General features: G+C 35.7%; 1 protein-coding gene across 1 annotated transcript in view; it reads left to right on the top strand.

Annotated features, from left to right (window-relative positions):
• LOC107187599 (caspase-1-like) overlaps positions 1-22463 on the top strand; it is a gene marked incomplete at its 5' end in the record, with an annotated part of 80094 nt that overhangs the window by 21788 nt on the left and 35843 nt on the right. Inside the window, one exon of the mRNA XM_015575766.1 lies at positions 11712-11887. Coding sequence (XP_015431252.1) covers positions 11712-11887 — 176 coding nt within the window. The remainder of the gene's footprint in view (positions 1-11711; positions 11888-22463) is intronic.

Below are 22463 nucleotides of genomic sequence, written 5' to 3'. Positions count from 1 at the left end.
TCTTTAATAAAAATAACAATTTGGTGGAAATTCCAGGAAAAATGAAATTTTGCTTGGGTCGTGAAAAAACATCCACATTGCCTACGGAGAGTTAAGGATGAGTGTGATCAACCGTTTATAAAAAAAACATTTTCGCAGTAATTGTATAACTATTTTACGTCAGCCTTATATAATGAATACTGTAACTGCTGAAACGAATTTCCTTTTAGTTATAACTTTCGTAGAATCTCCTTTAATTTAATGGCGAATTATTGACACAATTTTAAATAACACGCCAATGTTTTGTCTTTAAACACATGATACATCGAAAACATCATATTTGTACAAGTATTTATACAAGACAGAAAACTGTTATATTTTCTCTTAAATTCCGAAACAATAACTCTAAAACGAGGAGACACTGGGGCGTTTGTTTACTTTGAAAGCAGTATCGAACTGCGAGAGCACGGGTAAAATGTAACGATCACAGTTTCGCTTCTTTTCCACGGATTTAGCTAGATATCTCCTCCACAACTACCGGTGTTCAAGGCATAATTTTCAGTGTCCAGGTACTGGGAAAGTTTGCTTGGCAGATAGGGGCGGAAAAATCGGAGAAAAGCGAATTCCCAGAACGTTTCCGCGAACGTAGTTTCTTACTACTACAAAGTGGCTGTAATACTCTGCTAAAGAAACTTTTTCGAATATTTGCAACGACTTTTTGTAGATCTATTTTACAAGGAGGAGATGAAAGACGAATGGATTGTTAATATAAAATAGTAGGTTTCCAAGAACATAAATTATGTACGGAGAAGTACACGAGAAATGTAAGAGCCATGTTAATACAATATACCATAAAGTTTATGAAATGTTTAGCAATAATACTCAGGAAAAATAAGAGACTGTACAGGGTGTGGCCGGACAGGGGGTGATTCTACATGTAAAAATAAGTTGAAAAAGAGAATAAAATTTTTCCGATGATGCTTCGTTTTCAAAATAATCGAATTTGAAGATTTATTGGATAAATGGGCACTAGAATAGAACGTGGCCAATACGTCTGTTCATTGCAGACCGTTTCTACTTATTGGCAGAACAAATGCACGTGATTGAGATGATTTTTCAAACCCGATTTTCTAACTTTGTCTGCTCAATAGAAATAATATTTGTTTCTACTCAAATGAAAAATATTGTTCTTTTTTTTAAACTTATTTTTGCATGTTGAATCACCATTCGGCCGATTGTATCACACGTCCGAGCCCACCCTGTACAACAAACACTAACGAATAAACAATGTTTATCCATAATGTTCGGCAAAACGAGATTCATAAATTGATTTAAACACATTTGTCAATAATTGCAGTAGTGCAAATAAAATTGACATTCTATAAAAGCATTATGAAACAGGAGAAAATGAACGAATATCCTTAAAAATACCATAAAGGCAAGTACTTCTTCATTTATACCATGTAATGCCTACAGGATGAAACTTATATTACATTTCATATCAACGACTTATAATTATTATATTATATTATTGGAATTATTTATAGCGTATTCTTAATCATTACTCATTTGTCTTATTAAACGTTGCTCAAAATAATTAGAAAATTACTATCATTGGCGGTCTTATTCCGTCAACCAAGTAAGAGACGAAACAGATATTATAGGTGTGATAAATTGATATCTTTTGAATAATATATCTTCTATCTAATAGTAACGTCTAGTTCTGATTTCTAAATATTAAAATATAATCAGTGCAGTCAGTTAAATTAAATTATATTTCTAATTTAATACAGAATACATTCCCTACTACAATTTCTTTTTATGTACTGTAACATGATCAGTAGAGAAAAACAATTCAACGAACGTAGAAGCTTCAAGTGCAAAGATATCCCTCGAATTTATTCCATTAGTTATCTCATTGATTTATTGTCAAAAAATTAATTATCTGAAGCAGAAACGCATATTTAGTATATAATGGAAATACAACCAATGAATGGATTGCCTGGCGGATGATTGTCTATCGTCGCAAAATACTCTAAAATTTGGCTGTTCCCCATTATTCATTGTCCTCTGATCTGCCCTTTCATTTTTAACGCACTTCCTGCAACTATTCGCGGTTTACGAATCGGATCGAATACTCGCCACGCGTTAAAGCCAGTTTCCAAACGACTAAATGCGAAGCATCGGTCGCAACCAGTCAACGATACCTGCGTTTTCCGCGATGATTTCCGATTCAGGGTCTACAAAGAACAATGAGAACATTCAAAGGGAAGTAATTCATTTTCGAGCACCCGGATATCGTACGATTGTTGCTCGCAGATCCGAACGGTCGTCGAAATTTTGGTAATTCCTTTTTCATTACGCTTGCGAATCAATCGTTGTGATCGATTTTGTAAAAAGTCGACGGTGACTAAATAAAAGAAAACGGTGTTCACCTTCTCGATATTTGACTAATTGCGGAAAATCGAATCTACCATCTCACAATATTATACAGAAATAGAAGCAGCAGGCGCAGATTAGTACCTTTACTAAGGAAGTAGCTAAATTAAAATGAACTGAAGATTTTGATCCGTGCTCGACAATAGAGCTAATAAATACAGCAATAACGCGACAGAAAAAAAGATGGAATGAACGCTGGAGATAATTACCTTTATAGCATGAAAAAGATATCGATGAAAAGTTTTTCAAAATAAGACCACGTAATTAACTTCCCAGAACAGAACAGGTAGGAGAAAGTGGGGCAATATGATATATCTAATATTTCTCTGCTAACAAAAAATCAGAGGGCAAAAGAACTTTGAACATCATTTTGAGTTTTAAGTTGATATTAGTTTGTCAGAAAATGAGACCTTATGTTTGTAACAAAAATTTGGCTAGCAAAGGAAGTAAGACTTCCCGAAATTGTTTATTCAGAAGCATATAAAAATCCGTTCATTATTTGTATAGAAACGACTAATTATTCCGTCGTTGAGTTGGTATTACAATAATACCTATTATATAGTTCAATAATTTTTAGGACAGAATCAATCGTTTTTGTCGAATTATAATTGGCCTGTGACAAATAATGCATCAGAGTGTCTTTGTGTTACTATTTCATGGTGGATTTTATTTGCGATATACGCGGTATTCCATTTTCTGCGTTTTTATGCAATCTTCGGTGCAATGAATATCCATCCTTCAAAATTGTTTTATTTCCAATCGTTTTATGACATACATGAAACTATGACTCTTCTGCGCCAATTATACAAAAAATCGATTATCGCAACGAATTTAAATAATGGGCGTTCTACTGTATATTCAATACTTCGTCTATTCCTTTATTTATATTTATGTGTTTGGAATGAAAGGTTACATAAACTACATTTGAATACCTCAACCAACTTCTAAATTCAAATGACAGTGACGTGAATATTAGATATTACTGAACGACACTCAAGTATCAACACGTAATTTATTTGAAGAAAAAACAACAAAATAACAAATAGAATCGAGCGCGTGACAAAATAACGTGGCGTTAACTGAATCGAGCAAGACTGGTTGACAGAATGACCTTATTCGCCGGTTCGCGTGAGCGTAAAAATGGAAAAGATAGACACAGGAAAAAAGAAAAATAAATTATGTTGGAGAGAACACCGAAAGCACGGAAAAACTCTCAGAAAGTATCTAGGTAGTAAGAAGGACAGACCGGAGCACAGATTTCAAAAGCTTCGTTTTCGAGATAATCAAATCTGAAAATCTGCTGGACACGCGTACAATTGATTAGGTCTTGTTTAACCTGTCTGTTCAGTACATTCCGTTTCTACTTATTGTTACCATGCATTTGATCTTGCATGACCTTCAATGATGGCTCGCTGAAGTCGTCTCAACATTGGCTATCACGTTGCGATAAAAAAAACATAGCATTCCATTATAAGAAGTAGAGATCACCTTGAAATCTCCTCTATGCCTTCACCCACGCAGAAAATGTTTGTGTCACACTCTATACCGTGTAAGTTTTGCAACATAACATTTTGTCATATTATTAGAAATAACGGCAATATTCCAAGTGGACATAGTTATTGCCCCACCCTGTACATGTACATAAATGTCTTCAAATTCGATTAACTCGAGAATGAAGCATCGTACTAAAACGTTTTAATCTGCATTTCCGACGTACAGTAATCCCTCGCTGAATGCGACACGAGCAACGGCTTTATTTCCACCACTGGTTGGGGGGGGGGGGTTACCCCTGGACACAATCAAAACAGAATAAACAAAAGATAAATACAGGCTCGGCTTCGAGTCAAAAATAAATTTGTGAGGGGCTGAAAACCTTTCCGCCTTGCCATGAAGGCTCCGAAGCGGACCCGAGTGCGTCGCACTCATCGCGACATTACTGTATTTTTCTACGTAGAATAACCTCCTGTATAGTTCTACCGCATGTTCTGGCCCAATTACACTGGTCTACAAAATTTTACTTTTTTTTTCGTTACACAAGTTTTAATATGCGACTTTAATAGTATTTTCCATGCTGAATACATATATACGTTTGTTGCTTCGTCTTCATCTGTGGTTTTTGTGTAACACAGAGTTCTAACAAAATCCTAAACATTCGGAAGCTGTAGAATACATATAACCTAAAATGTGTTACATGTTGATTATCTAGAATATTTTTCTTTATGAATATTCCGTTGGTCTATCGGATATGACTCGATTTCCCCCGATATCGCGTTTCCATACACGAAATGTCCTGATGAAATCATTCACCATGTTCATCGCTCAAGGCACCCAGATTTTCCGGGAAAAATTCAAATGAGAGTGCTGGAAGCGGATTTTCAAAGCCATGTTACACCCTATATCTGTGCAAGAGTTCAATAGTTCTATAAAATAATATTCTCATCTCTATAATTTAGTTACAATTAAGTAATACAAAACATTGTGACACAAAAATTATGGGTGACGAAAAAAGTTTGATTGCAGTGATTGAGTGCACTGTAAATGTTTTTTGCGACAAAAATCATGTTGACCAGTGTTATTGTCACGGTTCTATACACAGAAGTATTTTTAAACTGGACTATCTCGAAAACGGAAGTATTACACGAAAAAACATTATTCTATATTTTCAACTTATTTTTGTATATAAAAAGGATCTCTCCGGTTGTACTACCCATCCAGGCCACACTGTATAACCGTCACAACAGTAAACTGTCCACGATTTTCCTCGTTGCTGCGATCCGTACCACACACCGTTTTGGCGTAGATCGACCGAAGTTGTGTTATAGGGTCTTCTAAGAGACAGGACTTGGATGGACAATTACTTCATTCGACGGTGTACACCCAACATTATACCGCTGTCCCTATCTACACATACATAGTTATATACCCCTATAGTCCACGATTCTCGATGCAACTCGGGTCACCGAATGCCACGAGGAGGAGAGAGTCTCGTTTGCTCGTGGCAAGGGGGTGCATTTCAGCGGCTGCTTTTAACGTCAAGCCTACGGAACGAGTGTACGGAGTAGTGTACCAGTGATGGTAACCTAGCTAGGTATGTGAGGGAAGCCCCACCGGTAGTAGTTCATATCTTCAGCGGTATACTAGATTTACATTTGCCTTGGAACCATCAACCGTCTGCGGTAATAAACTTGCGAATTTGTAGTGCAGTCGGTGTATATCGATCAACCGAAGGTGCATTCCGCCTTCCCTCGAGTGGAAGAGGATGTTCCTACCAGATATTGTTAGTAAGAGAGCTAGGGTATATCGGTTTATTCGAGACCGGAAGCGGAGTAGCGTGTTCACCTTCGTTGAGCAGCAATTACTACAGGTGCACCGTGTTCGATACGTCTACCTGTCCTTTTGTCTACCTGAAGACCATTTCGCCCCCCCTTCCCTTGACTGTCCGTGTTCTTAGGCTGTCCTCCCTGTTTCGCGATTAATTCGGCCGGAGCTGATTTATTTGATTGAAGTAGCCGTAACTTCCAAACTAGTCCACAGTCAGCATCGAGGAAACTTTCGTCGCTGTCAGAATGAGCGTGTTTATGTATCTAATAATTGAATGTTAATCCTCCATTCGGAAGCAGGGTTCCGGTTGAATTTATCTTAAGTTTCGAGTAAGTAGGGGAAAGGTGTCTAAAACGATCCCTTAAAGGCGTAATTTATATAAAAAATACAAATGCTCTTTATTTAAATAAAAGTAAAGTAGTTTTTGTACGTTAGTCTATCTATCTTCTCATTGGTTTAAATAAAATTTAGCTACCTGATCAATTATAATTTTTATTCACATTTCTTTGAAGGCATACTTAAGGATCATTTTATAATGTGTGTGTATAAATGATCCCTGGGGATCATTTTATACCTGTTGATAGTAAATACGACGAACAATAAAAAGCATTCCATTTATTACATTTTATTTGAATAAAACAGCTTTGACGCGTTGTTTTCCTTTTATACTGACGGGGCATTATTATAACTAAGAGAAAAAAACAATAATATAGCATATGGGTAAAATGTAACCTCATCATATAACCCCAAACACCCAACTCACATTCAATGATTCAATATAATATCAATTTAATACATGCGGTAACGAAACATTAATTAACGTATTATTGAATTGTGGTTCAATCCGCGCAAGAAGTAGCTGTTACATTAAACCGTTTATGACAAAAGTTACACAACATTGAAAAATACCTTATCTTAGATAAATTACAGTAATTTTCAATTTTTCTTGTGGACAATACACAGAACATAGAAATTCACATGGCACTTCGAGCAACGACTAGTGACGTGCGGGGAAAACTATTGTAGAACGACATTGCGATATAGTACCACTAATAACCACAAGGCAGCCAGGAATCATTTTACTCTAAGGGATCGTTTTAGACACCTTTCCCCTACATTTGACCGGTTACGTGTCCTACGTAACGTACCGAGGTAATTACGGAAATTGGGGCAGGTTTGTACGGATCGTTTTTCAAGCGAGAATGCAGACAATTTTCTAGGAGAAATGTAGCCAGATAAGGTGCATCTTCGTGTGATCGTACTTCTTCCGAAGATGTTGCTGTAACGTGCAGTTGCTTTACTTTTTTAGGTTCTAGTAGATACTTGCACGGGAACTTCGGTAACCAGGAAATTCCGATTTTCTTGAAACTTTGCAACCTTTTAGAGGACTCCAATGAAAGTATGAGACAATTTTTTTTTCTTTCTTCTTGCTTCTTCAGGGAAAAAACGCACCTTAAAGGTTAATTGGTGGTTTCCTATTTCGCTGTATATCTTGAAAACTATAGTGAATATAAAGGGAATTGTTAAAATGAAAGTTTCATGGTATTTTATGTTCAGTAAAGCTGTTCAACAGAATTATTAAAAATTTGCTTCTTTAACTATTTATTTAACCACTAAACTTTTAACAATTTCATTGCACTATTTTATAAGAAGTATAAGAAGTCATTAAATGTTCATTGCAACTTATTCTTATGTTTACTACAGTTTTTAAGATATAGTGAGACACAGAAGTATGCGCACCCTTGCAATTCTTGAAATCAAATGATTAATTATTATCTATGGAGATATATAGTGTAATAATTAAGCTTTCGAATGAGATGTCTTTTATTGAAAATTAACCATTCATAGTAATATAGATGGAATCTTTAACAAATCATCGCGAATTGTATCCCACGAAAGTATTAAACATATACACAACAAAATGGATATATTGTAAAATATTAGAGGTGGGTGGGAAATAAGCGGCCGCTCGAACATTATAAAATTACTATTGCCATGGCTATAACTGCAAGTGCTTGCAATTTTAATTAAATTACAAGATGACTATAAACAAATTCGGTTTTCACGAAACAGAAGTCTTATATAAATAAATTTTATTGTGTATTTTCGACTTATTTTTACACGTAGAATTACCCTCTTCCTAGTTGTACCACGATTAGTGGAACATCCTGTATAGTATCACCGGTAATAGCACACAGCTGATCAGTATCATACGAAAGCTGTCTTTGCTTTCGAAAATCCGAGCAGGAAATGCTTCTAAACTTTTCGCTGCGTTGTATAAACAGTTACGGTTCTCCGTTGCGAAACAATGTTCCAAAGTGTGTACTGGGCCTGAACTGTGCACAGTTTCACAGATCGATCTGGCTGGAGGAAATGGAATGTGAAATTACGGTTGACTTTTGCGGAGAGTTGTTCGGGAAGTTTTTACCCATTGAGAATTTTGCTTTGCGCAATTCTTCTTTATTGCAATTTAGTATACGTTACTTTCCTGTAGAAACACTTATTTGTGAGCATAAAACGTCAATTTTAAACTTGTTAAAATGATTGCTGTTATGAACGTGCTGCAAAGATAGTTTTGTGATAAAAGAACATATTTGGATGAAAACATAATGTATCTTAAAAGCTGTCAATTCAATTATGTTAGCATTGTGCAGTCAAAGGGAATACTTAACGCAGAAACGTGAAAGTTAATGGGGCAATGTTTTACGGAATATTCATTTGTACGTGCTTTTGATGAAAAGTATGGTGTTATAGCCACAAATAACATTATATATGTGCTATATATGTATTGCAATTTTATATACACAAACTTTATACGTAGTTATTAGACATTTATTATACTGTAGTCATGAATTTAGATATACTTTGAGACACCGTACGATGCATTGAACTTTCAAGTACTACATTAAAATCTCGATCGCTGAAACGATTTATTAAAATTAAAATATCTTGAGTACCTTTTTCATTATTCTGTCAACCACTCTGAAAAAAGAGGACGGTATTATGCGAAAGAGCATTCTAATTTATTCTGTGTAACACTTCTTATTTTTTTATAACCTTGATGGACAGTGACAGAAAACGTCAAGTGCATCCGTCAATAGTTTCATTATTAACTTATTCTCGACACATAATCGTATAGCACATGTAGACTACATAGTTAACAAAAATCATATTTGAAGAAACAAAATTACAAACCATAATTTATTAACATTGCAACGACTGCCATTAAAAACATTTCTATCCATCTGTATAAGCAGTGGCTCCTTTCTACTACGAGGGAAAAATGAAGAATTTTTAAAAAGATACAAGCTAATATATTGCAAAATAATATAAATTTCATAAAATATATTATTAGGATCATGAATAATGTTTATAAGAAATATTAAAGCTAGTTCTCATATCGAAAGAAATGGTTGTAACCATACGTCGTGTGGTATACGATGAATAATCTATGGAGATTCATGAATTTTCACATTATCATAATGATGACAGACATTAGAACTACAGAAACATGTGTGTTAACTATTTAGATACTTGTTTAACTAAAATTAAATTCGAAATTCCATTAATATTCATTCAAATTTTCATACTACTGTACATTGAAATCTCTAGTTCAGCGATGAACAATCCGTCATTTGCTGCTAATATGATTAAAATAAATTCCATTGGAGTTCAATGACTTTTAAGACCTTAGAAAAGATGCATTAATCTCTGTATATTAGCACAGAGAAACGAAAATGAAAAAGCAGCATGAAAATTGGAGGTTTCCGAACACTTTCGTGACTCACTGTACACGGAAAGAGCAAATCCAAAGGTTTTAGGAAGTCGGTCTGTTAGCAATTCGATAAAATCGTTTCGAATTGTTTGCAAAAGTGATTTTCAAGTACGTCGGTGTTTGTCGTGGAAACACAACAGCGAAATCGGAAAGGGTGAACGGTTAAACGAACAGTACGTGCCGTAGTTAACCTCTTGATTTGCTTGCGTATGACCCATCACGGTAAACAGCTCGGTCACCATTATTGCGGGCTGCGCTGAATTAATTAATCCTTTCATTAAATTTATCGTCGACGCTGGCACGGCTACGAATCTATAACGTAATAAACTCGTCCAATTTAATCGTTGTCTTCCGACGAATTACAAAATTCATGCTATGACTTTAATTATTGTAAGGTCGCATTAGGAGAGAAATCTAAAATTTACATTACAACACAAACAATTGTGGTCCAATCGAAAAGTCGAAAAGGTCAGTGAAAAGTATAAAAATATGTCGAAAATATATGATCCAAATTTTGTACATATGTATACACTTGGCTTCATTCTCAGGAAAATACGCTCTGCAAATTGTTGGAGACATTAATTGTATTATTGTATTATATATTTTTTTACAGTAATTTGATATAAATCGATCAGAAGATAATACTATACGAAGATTAATTTACAGCGATGATCATTTCATTTGAGCCACTTGCATAAATTGACAATTTTATGATTTTATTTGTATTTTTCATCATTACATAAGATAAGTTGAATTTTATTGTGAATTTTTAGTAGACAATTTTTAATTATAAGTTATTCAGTATACAAACCTTGATATTGTAATTTAATTCTACACAACCACATAAAAAATAGTTTTTGTAGTGTGGTTCTCATCATTCGATCACCAACTGTAAAACATACTATACCGTAGTATCACCAGTGTTTTTATCAAGTAGAAATAGTAAATAATAATCAGACATGTTGACCCATTAGTATTTAGAAGTACGAATGCTTGATGAGTCTTCGACTTCAATTTTTGCAAAAATGATGTTTCGTAGGCAATAATTTTGTTCTCACATTTTCTACTTAACGATACATGAGAAACCACTGCATTTAAATAATCAGTTTATTTAAGACTTCCTTTGTGATAATAACATTGGAACAGAATAAATCTATCAAGACTGTCCTTAACATATCTAAGTAATTAAATACTATAATAACAAGCACACAAAGTACAGTAACAAGAAATTGTATTTAAACTCATGATATTATTATTATAGACAAAATGTATATTTTGTCACTTCTACATACACTTTTATTAGTATTTTGAATCAATCGGCAAATCGTCTAATCGTCTCGACTTACCAAAAGTTCGGAAGCATGTTCCTTTCTTAAATTATCCTATGATCGCCACTGTATGTAATTGGATGATAATCAACAGCGTTACATGTTAACTAGAATTAGTTGAGCAGCATACGTAACCAGGGAAAATGTATATTTTCTCTCCGGAACACCTACGAAACCTCTTATGAGGGGCTCAAGGAGAAACTGGTACAAGTGAGAAAATCTTTAATAAAAAAAGCAATGTGAGTAAAGTTAAACTTTAATTGAAAAATCTGTATTCTATCAAACAGTAAAATACATTACCTATACGTGGGTACTATTATTAGAAGATGCTTGTACTATTACATCTTCAGTTAAATACGGATCTCATATATCTTTAATTGAAAAATCTGTATTCTTCCATACATTAAAACACATTACCTATATGTACTACTTAATCTACCATTATTACCAGTGTAAGAAAACTCTTGTTCCATACTTCCTTCAGATAAATACGGGTCTTATATGTATATGCTTTCCAAACATTAAAACACATTATTTATAGGTATTTCAATTAGGAAACTTTTGTACCATTTTACATCCAGACAAAAATAGATCTTACATTTCCTGTACTTGCCTAGTTTTTGGGGAATAAATGTACTTTTTTCCACCGAGCCCATCATACGATCTGACAGTAGAATGTGATAAATCCAAAACTGTGTAAATAGTGAAACAGTAACTTCGGCGGAATATACGTGATTTCCATCGATAGAGATGGAAATAGAATGGTGAACTTAAGCTTGCCCAATATTGTTTCTAGTATACCTACTACGGCAAACAGTCCGTGGACGATATCACGGGCCGCACCGAATTAATTAATCCTTTCATTAAAGCCGCTGCGGAAGACCACACGGATGCTGACTGTCTGATCGTGGTGGCTATGTCGCACGGGGAATCGGGTTTACTGTATTCGACCGATAACATGTACAGCGTCGATTTTCTCTGGGCCCACTTCACTGGTGACCAATGCTCCACTTTGATCGGGAAGCCGAAGTTGTTTTTCATACAGGTAAGCAACTCCAAAAAATAAATTATTAACAATTTTCATAATTAAAAGAATATACAAATTTTCTTTAAAACCGCAGATAACACACTTCCTTTTATGCACCCATATAATACTATGTCCAAATTTTTAGTTTATACGTAATCGTAAAAAAGTATGTTTTAAGCGGTTGTTCCACCCTTTCAAACCGTTCATTAGCAAAAACAAAACACTATGATTTCAATAGTTTTTAATTCTCTACAAATTCATGCCAGTATGCATGGGCAAAATATTTTCACTCTGGGGATGTTCCCTTGTAAGACGAAAATCAAGAATGACGAAATTGCGTTCGAGGCTTTGTTTTCGAGTTATTAATTGATGAAAATACGAATGAAATACCGGTGAAATATGTTTGACACGGAGGGTTATTCTACTCGAGAGGCGTGGTCTTTAACTATGTCACGAGTTAGTTTTATTCATTTCATTTCATTCATTAGTTTCACTACATCATCGATCGTGCCTGTATATCAGCTGGGAATCGACTTTGTAAGTAGTACTTATAACGTGTCAGACATACTTCCCGCGTATTTTGCCCATATTTTTAACAATTAATAACTCGCAAACGAAACCACGAACACAATCTCGTCATTCCTCCTTTGCTTGGCGTCTAGAACCCACCCGCTGAAAGTGACCCACATTTTTATTAACGTACTGCATAAACGAAACAATATATCCTCTTCAATTGATACGGTAACAGTCGGACTATTACTGCCAAGTGTGGTATCGAGCTTAACGTCATAAATTTGAATATTATCCGCGCTACGGAAAAAATGTAAATATCTCGCGCAATGATAACGTAAATCTTAGTTTTCCCCACGATGGTAATCCAGCTGGGATCTTTTTCCATTTATCTACCTCAGTAAGATCTCACAAGGATTTTCAGCGCATTACTACGGCGGCGCCGCCTCTGTTTTTCAGCTCGACAGCCCGTGAAACGTGTATATACCCCGCTAGATAATGGAATTGTTTGTAAAGAGATCGCGAATGTGAATAATTAAGATTACCCTTCAATTCCGAAAAAGTGAAATAATATTGACGGTAAGAAGAATGTTAACTATTCGCCGAAAAGTTCGGTCTCAGACCGAATCGTTTCACGAGCTTCACTCTGGCTCATTCACGGTTTCTCTGAGAATTATTTCGCATTCCGGTTTCCACGGGTGAAGCGAGTACCGCGCACTAACATTTGAACGTTCGAGGACACACACAAGCGAGAAAGATACTCTAAACTCCTTTGAACCCGGTAACACCATGGCAACCCACAAATTTTGAAACATTCGTAAAATTATAGTTCCTTCGGCAGCTATAACCTCGATGATTTGTACAACGTGCCGTAAAATATGTGGACATTTAGTCTATTTAGTAGGATAATTCTTAAATATTGATTCATAAATATCACGTATCAGTCTATGATGCGGCGTCTCGCGATAAGCTCGCGAATTATCCACTGCTCGTTGGTAAATTAATACCGTGGAGCTTGTTATTTTGTGTTTTAAATGATTAACACAACTTAGTAACACACGTAGATTTTAATATAAACTTAACAATGTGGTGTATGTGCATGTGTGTACTGCTTGTGTTCTGACTGATCGATGTGTTCGTGTTGACGGTTGAATGTGTTCTCCTGAATGAGGGAATGTATAGGTGCTTGCTGGAACGGATCGACTCTTGATTGGTGGAAAATGCAAAATTTTTGTTGGTGTAGGTGGTTCAAGAGGTGGTACTCTGAGTTAGAAGAAGTGGGGTTTGGTGTATGCATTCTCACTTGAATTTCTGGAAGTCCGCGGCGAAATATATGGAACGGTCTAAAGACTCCCAGGAATCCCTGTTTATGACGGTTTGGTGACCGTGTCGACGGCCCAAGACGCGACGAGCGTTGCGACTATCGCCTACCTGCATTGGGTCGCAACAGTCTATTTTGCTTGCCACTTTAGAGGCATTTGTAACATAGGAAAAACAAGTAGTATACATGAATTAGTGCTAGTCCGAAAGGACATATACAGGGTGGCCCACATAACTCTTAACAGCTCTATATCTGGAAAACTATGCCATGAATTTTAAAGTTCTTGGTCTTAAATTGCATGAATCTGAATGGCCTTTCTATGTACATAAATGTGAAGTGGCCCCCCTTTCCCTTTAAGGGGGAGGGGCGGGGGTACCTTTGTAATTTTAAATGGAACCCCCTATAAAACGTTACATATTTACATTCTACAGAAAAAAACAAGTAATTTTTATCTGAAACATTTTGTTGTCAGATATTTCCATGATGAGATATAACAGTTTGAAGTTTCGACTTGTAGGTACTTACTTGAAGCGCTCGGAAATTGCGTTATTGAATTACACCCGCTTGAGTCCTTTGTTTATTCGTGAAGAAATAAAATGTTCTTTAAATTAAATGTTCAAAATGTCCACCACGGGCTTGTAAACATTTATTTACTCGAAACATCAAAGTTGTTCTAACATTTGTTAACATTTGAAAAAAATTCGTGATTTTGTTTCCATGATTGGTATCTGGGATGATCGGCGTTTCCAAAAATCGACGGTCTACTGTATTCCAGCTTACGAGGATTGAAAAATGCTTTTTAGTAGATGATGTTTAATTACTACGTCTTATTAGATAGGTTACGGTAAATTCGGGACAGTTGCTTCACCTCAAATAAAATGGATATTAATAATGTTACTGGGTAATATTTAGTGCGTCATAATAAAGCAATATCAATACAATTATTTGATGATTAAAAAATTGATCAATATTTCCCTTAATATCCTTGAATATTTAATATCCGGCATCCCATCCGGATTTTCCCTGTTATTAGAGTCTAAAAATAAAATTGAAGAAAAATTTGCTTCAACCATCAAAAATTTTAGGAAGCAATGGAACAATAAAAGCATTATAAATCTTTGCTAGTGTAATCTTATTTCTTATCTTTAACTTACAACGACAATAATCGTTGGAAGGAATCATTTTAAATGTTCTCTACCTTTATGTAAAAATTGCTTAAATTTTAATAAAAAGAAAGATTGTTAATATCCGTAGTCAGTAATTCATGTTAATTAAATTTGTAATATTTGCATGGGATTTGCTTCAATCGTCTATGGATAATGTGAACGAGGCTTTACGAAATATCGTCGCTTAAATAAGTAATTGAATATATGTATACCGATTGGAAACAAAATGGAGCTACAAGTCAAATGACCTGTCAGCCTTTCATGTTGCTTGATGCTTCCAGGTATATTGATCATTTATGCTTCTTATACAAATTGATCTTCCATTATGTGAAAATAATATATCGATGACACTCGATGCCAACGGTGTTATAGTGAACAGGAAGTACATTTATTGCTAACGAACTGGTCGTATAATGGCGGAATACATTCGAATTGCGTATTTGGTAAACATGTACCGATTACACTTAATTGGCACGCTACTAATTAATCCCACTGCTTTGAATCAAAATATACATTACGGCTATTACAATTTCGCGAATAAGCAAGTTTAATTTTCTAATCATGATGTACCAAATTTAAAATATAACTTGATGTTAAAGGAATCGTGACATTCAATATGCAAAGGACTGTACATCGTTAAGAGACAGTGACTTTTAATAGATATTTTAAAAAATCACACAAATCTAGCAACAAAAAAATAAAAAGAACTCAACGTACAAAGTATTTTTACATTAGTGCCAGTAGAAATAAGTATTTTGTACTATTTAGGACGAGATTGTACGTCGAGGCAAAACGTTTTTCTTTATTTATTAGGTTGCTAAATATAAAACGTCGTTTTTCTGGTCATCGATTTTATTGGGTCAATAACATCCATTAAATTTTTTCCGATCTTCTGTTGCTTAAAACCGTACTGAAGAAGAAAAAAAACGCTGTTCTCCATGTGTTGTGAGTACTAACAAGATTCATAATGTAAATATTAATTCTTTGTTAGCAACCGTCACGAGTATAAGATTTCCTTATATGAGTTTCACTTGGGACAAGTGCCACAAATATTCCTGAAAACATAAATTTAGCATTTAGAGAAAGTCATGTAAATCTTAGGACAGTTCAACCTTGTTTCGTAAAATTCAAGGCTGGTAAGTTTTCATTACAGAATGAATCAAACGGATGACCAGAAAATGATCAAAAAATTTTCAAAGCATTCTACTGATCGGAGTTAGTTAGACCTATAATCGACTAGTGTTGGAAACCCGGCAAGTCAATAATACACTGATGACAATATAATAAATGTATTTCAGAAACTGCAAGGCTTACAATATACGACTTGCATTTAGACACGACTAAGTACACTATACTATGGAAATGAGTTGTTACTGACGATATTGCGAGTCTCGTGTCTGAATTAGATCTAACCTCCGCATCTTTCCGGGGAGCTTATATGCAGTAGTATTAGGAGGGAGCCGAATGACCTTAGGCCCTTAGCAACTAAATAGGAGAAAAACCGAATTTTGTACAAAACCATACTTTGAAATGGAAAGCGAAACGATGACGGATAACGAATTTGAAAAACGTCGAATGCATAGAAGTTATCAGACTAGCGCTCTGTTGATTCAAGACTAACAGATGGTTAGTCATCCAACACTAGTGTATAACGAGAACCTGTATCTTCCGAATAAGTGAATTCCCAAAGCTAATTCTAAGATTTTATATTTGAAGTGTTCCAATACTTTTCAAAACACCCACCAAGTTCTTGATCTTGATCGGCTACCGGTTCAGAATAACAACCTAAAGAATACCACCTCGTTAGGTCGAACAATGAAATAAAACGATTAATCGATTCCTTTATAAGTTGTCGTTTTAGTTCTTTCATAGAATAACATGATCAATGACGGTGGAAACAAATCGTGTGCGTGTCGACGAAATTTTTCACCCGTGGAAAGTTTCTTTGCCGCGAAATTAATTTCAGCGACAAGGGGTTGCGAGATCGGCTACGTCAGACACGCGGAGGTCGAGGGTACAAGGCTCGTTCTCGCCTCCCGGCGTCGCGCAGCAGCTAGCCACTAACGCGCTGGTTTTCCGGTTCTTCGTGAAAAGTGGAGAGACGCGGCGGTCTCTAACGGAAGTGGAAAAGACGACACAGTTAATTATCCGTACGACGTTTCAAAGGGACATGAAAGAGTTTTATAGTTGACGAGGTTACTTCTCAACTCGTTTAACAAGCTCTTGAGTAGGTATGTGCTACGGCACTGATGTACCGCGGGGCGACGTTAAGCCAGGAAAAGTTACGCGGAAACGTGGTAATATACACGAGAAACATACGGGGGCCGGATCGCTAAGAATATAAGCGTGTCGGTACAATATGCAGATCCTCGAAGTGAAATATGTTTGTTCTCTTAAGCGGGGAGCCTGATGTAAACGGCCTGAAAATGAATTTTTGGGAACTTCTTGTGAAGAAATTATGAAACCAATCTTTTTAAAACTTTCAGAATACTTTATTGTACAATTAAACAGAATACAAAAGTTTTTATTTTCACGAGAAATTCATAAATATTACTGTTATAAGGACTTATGTGAAGCCTTTGAGCAAAAAAGGTGTTTCACGCCGGGATATGCAATTAAAAGAATATTTAACCAACTATCGCAGCTTTACATGTACATATTTTTTAACATCTTCTTCACAGCATGAACCTATATTTATAATTTCATTGTTTCAATAAATCATATTTTTTAGCATTATTTACTTGAAAAAAGTAACCAATTTTTCATTTTTTAACTTCAAAATAGGTTCATGCCGTGAAGAAGATGTTAAAGAATATGTACATGTAAGGCTGCGATAGTTGGTTAAATATTCTTTTAATTGCATATCCCGGCGTGAAACACCTTTTTTGCTCACAGGCTGCACATAAGCCCTTATAACAGTAATATTTATGAATTTCTCGTGAAAATAAAAACTTTTGTATTCTGTTTAATTGTACAATAAAGTATTCTTAAAGTTTCAAAGAGATTGGCGTTAGGAATTTAAAGATTTAGAAGTTGGCAATACATTCCTCCACTCCATATGTTATGGATTATCGATATTCTTCTTATTCTTCTTTGTGCTCTCATAGCGTTCCAATCGTTTGTAAACATGTGATACAGATATTAAAAACTATATGAAGTATATTCTCCCAATTAGATATTTACCCATCACTGCACTTTCGCTAACAATTGGTTTAATATGTACTTTTGTTGTGCCTGGATATGTATCAGCATATCACACTGTGAGACACCCCCTACCACCTCATTTCAGGCGAATGCGACTTTATAAAAACAACGCTCATCGCCCTGGGGACAAAATGATATCAAACGACAAAGTGCAACTTAAGTTTGAATAAATACTTCCTTTCGCTGAACTACTGGTGAATGCTAATTCTTCGAACGATCCCGAACCCAAGTATCCCAAATTATTCGTTGTACCCCCACGGGCACAACACATTCTTCATAATAAATTCCCCAAAAATTCATTCATTGTTACCTGTTTACACCAGGCTCGCGGAGGTATTCTCACTCGGAGGTGTCATTTTTAAGCGATTCTTAGAATCAAGAATTAATGGACCAAGGAACTTGTAGTTTTTCGTACAGGTTTGTTTACATTTCAAGAAAATACAGTAAAGGTTTTGTGCAATTATCTTTTATAGTAACAAAGTTATTGAATGTTTTGTGTAGCCTATCGTTCTGAACGGCTACCACAATTCACGTTGTTCTATTCATCTGAAAAAAATCAAAGATAATCTTAATCTACATAGAAGTGGCTATCTTGTGAACTGCTATGAAGCGGGAAAATAATTTTGTAACCAAATGACACCAGTGTGAAGCAAAAATTCATTAAATTTGCAACTTCTTCAGGCGATAAAAAAAAGTATCAAAAATTATCTGGTAGTTCACAAGATAAAAAGACGTCTATTGTATATTTGTATCCATATAGATGTCTATATTATATGTGTGTCAAATCTCAAGTAGCTTGGTTAACTCGTTATTGAGATATTGTGGCAACCAATTTGGAAAACATGGTTTCGAAAAAAACGCGTTTACTCGTGCAGCGGTACACCGTTGTTCTCAGGTGTATCGTTCTCTTAAAATCGTTATAATTTCGTCATTTCAATGACTTGAAGCGTATCATTTTGGGAACACATTTTCAAGATATTGGGTATACTTCAAGAAAATACAGTAAAAAAAATCGATGCTTTGACCCCTCCGAATGGGAATACCTCTTAAGAGGTTAAACCACCCTGAAGCGTCTTTAAAAAGTACCGTATTTTTCGAAACTCGTTTCCAAGTAACAAAGGAATTTTTTCGATCAAAATTTTTTGATAGAGACAGAAAATAAAGAACAACTCACTTCGATGGCTTTTAACTAACTGAGTCATGAACTTATATAATGCTCCAAGGGTAGAGGAGACCTCAGCACAGACTATCATGTCGTTACTCTGTTATGTGTAGGTAAATCTAACTAAGACACCGTGACCTTTATTTTAAATAATTTACAAATTGCACTATGTATTCCTTCATTATATTAATTTATTACCACTGTGTCAATTCGACACTAAGAGACAATGTACGTTGCAAAATGAGGGATTGATGAGGGTCAAGGATGCAACGAAAATAAAGGAGACCTGGGAAAAGAATTCGTTTCACACTTATTTAATACAATTGTACATAAGCAACCCAAAGACCAAGAAGGTATGTCTCCACTTGGAGAGGTGTCATAGACAGTTTTCTATCACTATGCAAACCACAAGCATAGTAATTTTTCGTAATATCAATCAAAGCAACTTTAGCGCCGAATAATTTCGGATGAAACTAAAACACGCCACACCCGAGAAGAGAAATTGGTTTCACACGATTCGGGCTCGCACAACCAAACATACTTTTCCAGCAAATAGAGGAAAATTATTTCTGCCGTCGCTTCGTAATGGCCTGCCGCGCGTTTTAATTCAGGACCGGCTTCCACGAAAATCGCATAAATCTCGGTCACGTGTGGTCACGAGGCGCGTTTTATCGAATAACAACGGTGTGAATTTCAAATTCACCGGCCTTTTGTTCGCACGCCTAGCCGCGTGAAACGGTGGCGAGGTTCTTTATCGTTCCCGTCGAATCCGTATCGCGGCCACGACGACGAGCTGCCGCTTTTTAGCGATAGTCGAGTCGCAAATTTTTGCGACTTAACGCCGTCGCGAATTTTCCAGACGAAATTTGCACGATAATATCACCACCTTCCGCCGTGGTACACAAGCGGAGCGAGGTGACGCTTCGAGCTCATAACGCTCCGACATTTTCCTTTCCCAAGAGAACGGCGCGGTTGGGAGATTGGAAAATAAGAATGATAGGAGATAGGCGAGGGACGACGACGAAAAAAATTGCATCGAGGTGCAGTCGTCTGTCGATAGCAGCTCGGTTCGTACTGCGCGTTAAACGCTCGTCGCTATTTTTTCCTTTTTGCCATGCTGAGAGCTAACAGAAATAATCTACAGTTACATTGTGGCTCACTTGTTAGCGTCAACGATTCTCTAGTAGAATCGAAGACCTAGTTTTTATTAATGGCCTGACGCGTTTTCGCGTTCCAAGAGTGTATGACAGGGTTTTAGGATTTGCTCGGTCTGGAAAGAGGCTGCATGAGACTAAATGGTTCTGGCGTCTATTTAAAAAGAGGTGAAAGGGAGTTGGACATGGCAAGTACCGTGACATTATGTTATCTTAAGGATAAAGGTAGTGTTCCGAGAGATTCTCAGTAGAGAGTGGTGGAGTCTAGGGCGCCTTCTGATAAGAGGACTGTGTTGGGCCACACGGCACTTATCCCAGAATCGCCCTGGAAAGAGCATCTCGCGTCTCTTTTGAAATTCCAGGTCTTTGCATTTCCGATATGCTATTCGAACGTGACATAAATAGGTCGGAAATTTAATGTATTTATACCAAATGGAAAGATAAATATTTAGAACAAAATAAAATCAACATTTCAATGTTATTTCGAAGGTACTGTAATTTACGTTCGAATATAAGTTAATTTGAATTCCGTCTTCGTGAATTTATAATTTTCAGTCTAATCATAAATTAATTACCTTTACAGTATAAAAACTTATTTCATTCTAACAACACTTTATACTTAACGTTAATTTAACCCCTCGACGCCGGGGGCCGCGAAACGAGAAGTAAGTTGTCGTGCCGGGTAGTATTTGCGAGCAGGGGCACTGCAGTGCCGGCAGTCGCGTAGCGAGAAACTATATTCTTGTTGTACTTGTTAGGATACGCAGGAGGAATCTTTCTAACAGATGAAAATTATTAATGCTACAGTTTTATATTTTCATATCATTGTTTATTAATGTGTTTACATGATGTTAACGCGTATAGAAATGCGAAATAAAATTCGCATACAAAAAAAGTGCAATAAAATATCAAAAATTCACTAAAGAATAAACAATATATTTTATAGTTATCATAACAGTCCTGGTCATATGTGACTAAAAATAAAATCGAGGATCGCTCATAAATAATTGTATTGCTTGAGACTATATTACGGGCGCCCCAGGATTTTATTATTAGTCACATATAACCAAGTAGGTATGCTGTAATAGCTATTAAAATTATTTTTTTATTTTTTGGTGAATGTTTTTATGTATGTCGTATTAACTTTATAGTGCATTTTACTATAACCGAGTAACTTAAAAAGGTTTTATAATATATATTTTATTTGTGATATCCACTATATTGAAAAAAGAATAGAACAACTCAGTTTATAATTAGTGTTTACTTCAGTAGATAAATTAGCGTAAATTATAAATAATAATTTGTGTAAATTAATAACGAAAATTTAGTGAGAAGACTTTTGAAAACTGTTATAAACAAAACATAAACGTTTCATTACGATACGATATATGATTGTATATATCAATGAATAATATATACAATCCGTCTTATCGCATCGCCCTTCCTAGCAGCCCGTGGATCGGTAATTTGCATCGACGACACGTGAAGAAAACAGGGTATGTCTGAGATACGGACGTCGGCGACCTGTGAAAAACGCGGGGTCGGTATCCCTTACGTATACTGGCGGTGTATAAAGAAAGCAGGGTCCGTATCTCTTACGTATGCCGGCGTTGAGGGGTTAATAACTGTTTCCTTATTAACACTTTGACCGCCAGACTGGAAAAGGCCGTACAAACTCAGACATACTTCATTTCTTAAGTCATAAATTGTCGAAAATATATGCGTTCGTTTAATACAGGCTGTTGGTAGTATTTTTAATTATACTGGCGACATTAATTTTACGCAATAATTTTGTAACATCATTTAAATAATCCAGCTTCTCTGCAATGTACGTGTCACCCATATTTGGGTGATGTGACAGTCAATGTGTTAAAGGTGACTACATTCACCCAACGTCGAGCGCTCGCTGTGTACTAGAGGTAACATTAGTCACCCACCGCCCAGCGCCTCTGGTATCCTAAAAGTGACTGTAGTCGCCCTCTCCAAATTGTGCCTCAGTTAAGAATTAACATAAACTTAATTCATTCATTTCATGAATTACACGGATTAATTAAGCAGACGTTACACTTTCCGTGGT

This window comes from Dufourea novaeangliae, unplaced genomic scaffold, assembly GCF_001272555.1.
Source record: "Dufourea novaeangliae isolate 0120121106 unplaced genomic scaffold, ASM127255v1 scaffold2, whole genome shotgun sequence".
Classification (NCBI taxonomy): Eukaryota; Metazoa; Arthropoda; class Insecta; order Hymenoptera; family Halictidae; genus Dufourea; species Dufourea novaeangliae.
This window is presented reverse-complemented; position numbering and strand designations above follow the sequence as displayed.